At 39.3% G+C, this 7,431-nt stretch overlaps 1 protein-coding gene across 2 annotated transcripts; it reads right to left on the bottom strand.

The window, feature by feature from the left end:
• Positions 1–223: 223 nt before the first annotated feature.
• psmb7 (proteasome 20S subunit beta 7) lies at positions 224–5,937 on the bottom strand. Of its 2 annotated transcripts, XM_073478439.1 has the most exons (9): positions 5,861–5,937; positions 4,832–4,925; positions 3,675–3,772; positions 3,386–3,526; positions 3,030–3,145; positions 1,550–1,608; positions 1,311–1,462; positions 753–779; positions 224–435 (listed from the first exon to the last, which is right to left on the bottom strand). In XM_073478439.1, exons 1-9 carry the CDS (start codon positions 5,920–5,922, stop codon positions 324–326), a joined length of 861 nt encoding a protein of 286 aa, XP_073334540.1. In that variant the 5' UTR covers positions 5,923–5,937; the 3' UTR covers positions 224–323. The 2 variants fall into 2 exon arrangements, with proteins under 2 accessions (XP_073334540.1, XP_073334541.1); XM_073478440.1 differs by lacking the exon at positions 753–779.
• Between the last annotated feature and the right edge of the window lie 1,494 nt (positions 5,938–7,431).

The following is a 7,431-nucleotide window of genomic DNA, read 5'->3' as shown; positions in this document are numbered from 1 at the left end:
AATGTTATTGAACCCATTTTTAAACAAATGCATAACCCAAGTCATAAGCTCACTCCTTAGGGACCCTGCCAGATGAAGGGTACTTCACAACAGGCATCCGACTCATTTACAGTTGAGACAACAAGCAGCTTTTCACTGACTGGTCCTTTTATAATGGAGTCCACGGTTATATTTGTAGCTCAACAACTTTAAAAGACAAAATACTTCAGAACAGCCATAAACATAACCTGAATCAACACACTTTTATTGTAAATCATGGAAAAACATGCCATTTGTGTTAGGAATTCTGAGGAGTACATCAAGAAACATATAGTACAAGTATTTTAGGAGGTATCCATCGTCTGTACAGTCTCGTCCACAACCTCCAGGGCCAGTGGGGTCACCAACTTTGTCAACACACCGGTGGTTCCCCTTTTGTACTTGTAGTCACCAGTTCTATATCAGGAGACAAGATGACAAGTGGAAGAATGAATTTCAATCAAACCTGAACAGTTACATTAAGCAAGTCTTTGTTGGGGGCTTGTTTAATTAGATAGATTAGATCACACATTTGAAATATTTCATCTTCATCAGCACAGCACGCCACTTTACACAACGGACACAGACATGCACACCGATTAGGTAAAGTCAGACTGAGATGGCCAAGTGGATAGATTTTAATTCAAAAAGCTGGTTAGTAGCAAATTCAGATGAGCACGATAGGCGGCGGCTGTTAAGTCTACACTACCACATCACTCTGCATCTGTACTCACAGCGGCAAGGCTTCAGTCTCATTAATTCTTCAAGCAGAACAAGCAACAAGACAACAAGTCAACAACCAGTTTATCAAGTGATTGAAGTTAATGATTAAATGATCATGACCACAGTGTCCCAACATGCTCTGGACTGATGTGGGATGGAGACAACAGCACATCCTCCTGTACACTTGTGAAGAGCTGCTATTCATCTCATGTCACAATCTGAAAAAAACTTTCCCAATGAGCAACATAAAATCACATTCCAGGCTGGACAAGTATTTAAACTGTTGGAATTAACAATTGTAATAAACATTTCAGGGCGTTGTTCTAGAAAAATACGTTTAACAAACCAACCCCACAAAACCCAAGAGTTTTAGGTTAGTTGGTTCAATCAACTTTGAAGAGTTAAGTGCTTGTGTGGTACATGAAAAAAGTCACCAACAATGGAGGTCTGATAGTATACTTCACCATGACAACAGATAAATAATTCCTGTTAATCCAGTGGATTGTGTATGTAAGGAATCAAAAGAGAGTAATGTGGATGAAATTCTACTACAGATGAACAGTTCTCACCTGACCCCCTTCTTGTTGGCCTCATCATGGGGCCGGAGGTAGTCCACCTTGCCCTTGGTGATAACACACAGGTCAATGTTGCTGCCAGAGCCCAGGTCATTAAAGATACCTGCAGCGATGGCATCTCGCACCAGCTGCTTGGCTGCGTCCTCCTATGAAGAAGACACAGAATCAGAGTAAAACACGTGATTGTGTGCTGTGTCGCCATGAATGACATGTGAGTGGTGTACTCTACTCACCTCCATGTCAGGCTTGTAGCGGTCCTCAAACACTGCCATGGCAGCCAAGGACCCAGAGCCTTTTGGAGAGAAAAAAGCTGCTTCTTATCCATGTCTTCAGTTCAGTCACAATAAATCACCACATGTAATGTGTCTTCTTTTTTATCATTAATGGTGTTTTGTTGTTGTGGAGAAGACATTTTTAATCAGAAGAGAAAGATCTTCATTGTCTGATTTAAAAAAAAAAAAACTATTTCATATTATTTTACTTTGTTTATATGTGGCGGACCCTGCCACCTTTCTAGCTTCAAACAGTGTTCTGGGCACCTTATTTTCCTCTGAGAGCAGCTTGTTTATTCACTTGTGGAAAATGATTTATATTTCCTAGTTTCTATTATTACTTCATTAATATTGTGAATATTAAATTTCTGAGTTGGAGTTTCTTCTCCAAGTGCCCCTTTAAAAAGAGGGTGTAGGTTTTTTTTTATTATAATCTCTTGGTGGAAACAGACCTTAAAATGTAAATAAAATATTATTCCTGTCATCAAAATACTGAGTGAAATTCATAAAGAATGAAGAACACAGAGTCAGTATTAGTCCTCCTCCCACCACTGCTTATTTCCTGCAGGTACTGCTGGTAGACAGAGGGAGGGCTGGTTTGTCTCAGTCAGCAGGAAAGTTCACAAAAGTTTGACAAATTTTAAGATTCTAGTACGTGACAAACTAAGCTAAAGAGTTACTACATACATTCAGCTTTCGTTCAAGCATACCGCTACCTTGTTTGTATCATTTTGCTACTAGTCAAACTAGCTCGCTGTGCTTGTGTAAAACAGCTGCAGTGGATGAGAGACTGCAGACAGAGCAGATTAAATTATCGCTTTCTACATGTTTACACATTTATGGTTGTTGAAGGGGTGTATTGATAAAGTATTGGCATTGTACTCAAAGTTTTTTTTGCAATTAGAGGCCACAACAACGTCATAACAGATTATACTGAAACATTAAAAAGTACAGATAAAAGAACCGTTATCGCTGGAGCTTATAATACTACACTATTTCATAATTCAGCCCCGGGGCCCATTTTATACCGGTTTTCTGTACCCATCCCTAATAATAATGTAAGTCTACTGCATACTGTTTGTAGCCTGACAGGTGAGACTCTAAGGCACTGACTACTGCTCCATTATAGACTCAGACGAGGTTCTAAATATTTTGTTCAGCTCCTCTTATCTAGATTTTGGAAGTCATAGGAAACTGTTTATGGAGATTAGATTATTGTCAGAAAATCAAACTGAGCTATAGAAGTGGGGAGGCCGAAATAATGATAATAAAACATATAGGAAGAGTGTGTAGGACACATCTGTACGTTGGCCTCAATGTAATAAATGAAAACAAATGCAGTTGACAAACACTTAATCCTTCAAAACTCCATCAAGACATCAAGCTTTAAGTGAAACATGAGAATGTGTAGAGATAGTGGTGTGTTGTGTTTGAGACGGACCCATGGTGACGTAGGGCAGCTTGTCAGTGGAGCCGTGAGGGTAGATGCTGTAAAGGTGAGGACCATTACAGTCCACTCCACCCAGGACCAGAGCAGCTCCAATGTAGCCCTGATACCTGAACACACACACAGTTAGCAGCACATTCACATGTCTGTGCATATCAGAAACTTACTGTTTCATACTTAGAATACAACATTTAAGACTGCTTTTTGATATAAATGACAGGACTAATCTTTCAATCTACGTGATTCCGTACTTTGATTTGTCAGGTATTTTATCAATCAACAGTTTCTCTTTTGTTTTTTCAGAAAACTTCTTTCTCATGATATATAGTGATCAAGTTTGAAGAACATACCTAAAGAGCATTTGTTTGAGCATGCGGTTAGCGGTGGCCACACGTGGCAGCCTGCCTGTGGAGAGGGAGTGCAGCTCCAGGTTGGAAGAGATGATCTGAGTGGTCATCTCTGTGTCTGCAGCTGTTCCTGCTCCACAACAGCTGGACAACAACACAATTACACAGCAGTCCATCAGTTACACATCATCTCAGCTCCATCACATAAATGCTGAAAGAATAAAACTCTCTTAAAACCACTATATGTAAGATTTGAACATTCAAAGACAGCTTGTGAGCTTTTGCCACTTACTAAATGTTGGGGGAGATGTAGTGGATCTTGGAGCAGTTCTTGTCTGCCACCACCATGCCCTCAGTGGCTCTGGTGTCAGCTCCGAGGATGACGCCATCCTTACACAAGGAAACACAAAACATTACTCAGACTCAGTAAAGCCATCCTCTGTAATGCCGCTTGTTATAGTGCTTTAAAGCAAAGTAAAACAATACGTCTTCTAACAATGAGCCTGTCTGCTTAGACTTCCTTTTTTTGTTCCTCCCTTTAGACAATTAATGGGGTCTGTTCTCCAGTTCCATACAAGTGTCTTTTACCCACATACAGATAAATTACACTTACATATAATTAGATTTTTTTCAAAAATGCACACAAAAAATTATGTAATAATTTCTAATAACTGATTAGAAACAGCTCAAGGTCTCACCCCATCCTCCATATTGCCCAGATCCCAATCACATTAACTATCCATGGAATGTGCCGCAACAAGCCCAATCCTAAATGTCCCTAAATTCTTCACACTGGACCATTAACCACTTCATAGGATTGTTAAAATGTAATCATTACAACTCAAATTAGCTGACGCCTTATTAGGTATTACCAGCGCTGTTAAGAGACAGGGTTAACCTGAACCCTCTCTCTACATGGCTCTGGGTATAACCCAGTCACCGACAGTTTTTCTAACCCTATCCCTAGGAGTGTGGAGATGCTGAATCTCGAGCTGTGAGGGTTTCTGGTTCTGCAGAGCGTTGTTTTCTCGAGAACATCCAAAATACATCATTTTAACACTACACTTCATTGCAGCTGAGTATGAAGTTGATCGGATGAATGTTGACAAAATCAATGAACAGAAACAAGAAACTGAAAACAGGCACAAAAGGAAAGCTGTGTTAATCACTCTGCTCTGTGTATTTTTGTGAAAGACTGATAAATGGGCAGTTGTTTTCAGCAAGTGAAAATGAAAACATTACCACTTGTCCTCCTTCATGACCACATGTATTCATGCTAATCAGTGTAAAGACACTGATATAGATTCAACTCAGTGGAGTAGGATATTGTGAGTTTGAATACTGATTTACACCATGGGCTGAAAATAATCCACAAGAACACAGACTAGCACAATAGCACTTATTATGTACCACATACATATTTCAAGCAGCCTGGTTTCTGTCACTTACCTTATAGACAACACCACAGATGGTAGTTCCTGTTTTACGAGCAGCGGGCAAGCTGCATCCCACTTTGTTAGCTTCACCTTCCAAAATCACATTTCTGAAATTAATGGTATTGAAAAAAATATTAAGACACAAGTATAACTATATGACACTGTAATAAACAAAGACTTAATACATCCTTAACTCTGTTGGTAACCTGGAACTGCAGTTTTAGAAAAAACTAAATCTTGGACCGTGGCTGTGTCCGAACATTTTCAAAATCTCTAAGCACTGACAAAGTCTGGTAGGTTACTTGTGATACAGGTTCTGACCACAGTGAGACCAAATTCCCACTGAACCAAGTTCATATTAAATCTCAGTATGTTCTTATTCAAACTATATTGTGCTTTAGAAGCCTTTATCATTTCGCCTTCTGGGTTCACCAGGAGAATTATCTGCAGTTAACATATATTTCAAAGAAAATTTCGATAATAGTTTGATCACTATTCATTTTTCCACGTGAAAGACTTTGAACTGGATCTTTGCTGGAGAACATTATGTCCCCACAAAATCACTTTTAAACCATATAATTGAATTATCATGAACAGTAACGTTACCTGCGCCTGTGTTAAATCCTTTCTCACACTGTCTCCAGTCTGTGTTTTGCTGTATAAAGTCTCGAGTGCTCTGACCTGTTTTAACGTTACTGGCCTAACTAACGTTATGGTTGCAAGCTGAATATCATGAAAAGAAACTTTCCGCCCAACTGTTTTCCTTGTAAAAAATTATATTTACGGAATAAACATAAATAACTATAGTTTACTGCGACACCGAGAAGGCATTTATTAGATAGATATTTTCAAGTGAACGTTAACGTTACAGCTAGCGTGGGGAAAAGCCTGAGTCATTGTAGGGGAGCCGACTCACCATGAGCTAGCATCACAAGGAAAACACGTCTATTCTGCAAGTTGTCTATATACAAAAGGCAAAACCTGATTGAACTCAGTCATGTAGTTATTCTGCTCTGTTTCTAATCCGTTGAAAGGCGCTTACCTCTTGCAGTTTTCGAAACTGAAACCCCCGAGCGCTGCTCTGCTCACTGTCAACGTCGCCATCTTGGTGAATGCGGGTTTGTGTTTCCGGGAAGTAAAGGAAGCGGCTTGTTAGCAGTGATGCATTTGTGGACACCGTGTAAACCCGTAAATTTGGATTTACCATCGCCGAGGAAATGACTGGTGACCAATATATATAAGTTCTGTAACCTGCTTTAACATCAAACCAGACCCTGAAATGGTCCCGAGTCGATCACATTAGGTAGCCTAGTGTTGTCTTGACATAGGCTTTACATTACTGAAGGTCTGACATTTGCTAATTGTAGTAGTGCCCATGTAAACCTGAGCGCTGTCTTGCTGGCGGTTGTGTCTGTACAGTTGGACTGCAGATTTGATCTCCACACTACATTGAACCCAGCATTCATGTTCGAGTCAGGCCTCTGTGCAGGCTACATGTGGACATATCTCTACTGAGAGTTTCAGTAATGGGAGTTGAAACGTTTAGGCTATTTGCACTGCAAGAGATAATGAAGGGGCCAAAAGTCTCTGAAACAGCAATGAAGCTGGGATCAGAAGGTTTAGCAGTTTAAATCCAGGACCCGTCTTGTAGTATTTAAGTCAAAAACCAGAGTAGAATACATTAATGCAGTACAATACTGAAAACAACTATAAGGCTTATTTTACTTTAGGAAAATGTAGTACTCCTTTTTCTTGAATGCAAACATATAAAAGTAGATGATAAAGATAATATTAGACTACTTAAAACAAGGCTTTAACAAAAGGACGAACCCGAAGAAGTTTGACACTTGGATGTAGCTCTATTGTAGTGCAATAAGAAAGCACTAAGACTTTGAAAATAAAATGCACACATACAAAATGTTATTTTGGCAGCAACATTTCTTCACGAGGCATATTCTGTACAGTTCTCCTCTCAACCTGTATACTGTACAGTAAAATCAACTGTGTTGTCTTGCACCAGGCAGTTGGATTTTTAACTATAATTAAGTTATTAAAATAAGTCATTGTTATGTGCTTGAAATGCCACAAGTGTGTCTCCATACAACAAAACACTGCTCTTCAGTCAACACTGTATAGTCATGCATTACAGGACATTATTCAGTGCTATGAGCAGCACAAACAAAATCTATTTACTTTTATTATGACAGTGTCGACAAACATCTCAAAACTTAAACAAATAAAACTGAAACTATCTGCATGGACACATACCACTGAGGAAAGTGAGAAAATTGTCATTTGACAGAGCCTGACCCTTGACCCTTCAGTGCTGGATATCCTCTGAATGATGGCTTGTCCTCATTAAGAATGTCTTTTGCTATTATTGGAGCATTTCCATCAGTAAACCTTTTCATTCACATTGTGTCCAAAAGTCTGAGACCACTTGAAAACCTCTAATGTTGTCACATAAACATGTAAATAACCAGAGTTTGAGGATTCAGAAAGTCAGAAGTGTCAGAAGAACAGAGAGACTCCAAGCAGCAAAAATACTGTCATAAGAAGGCTGTTAGAGGTCTTGGAGGGCACTAAAGCAAATGAGGGACGATCCAATTACTG

This window comes from Pagrus major, chromosome 12 (genome assembly GCF_040436345.1).
Source record: "Pagrus major chromosome 12, Pma_NU_1.0".
In the NCBI taxonomy this organism is placed as follows: Eukaryota; Metazoa; Chordata; class Actinopteri; order Spariformes; family Sparidae; genus Pagrus; species Pagrus major.
Note: the sequence above shows the minus strand (reverse complement) of the source record. Positions and strands in the feature narration are given on the sequence as shown.

Coding starts and splice junctions, on each gene's coding strand:
- psmb7 (XM_073478439.1), bottom strand. CDS start 5,922: ATGGCGACGTTGACAGTGAGCAGAGCAGCGCTCGGGGGTTTCAGTTTC. Junction 1,609..3,029: donor GCTGCCCTACGTCACCATGG/GTCCGTCTCAAA, acceptor TCTCTCCAAAAG/GCTCTGGGTCCTTGGCTGCC. Junction 780..1,310: donor GCCAACAAGAAGGGGGTCAG/GTGAGAACTGTT, acceptor TTCTGCTTGAAG/AATTAATGAGACTGAAGCCT.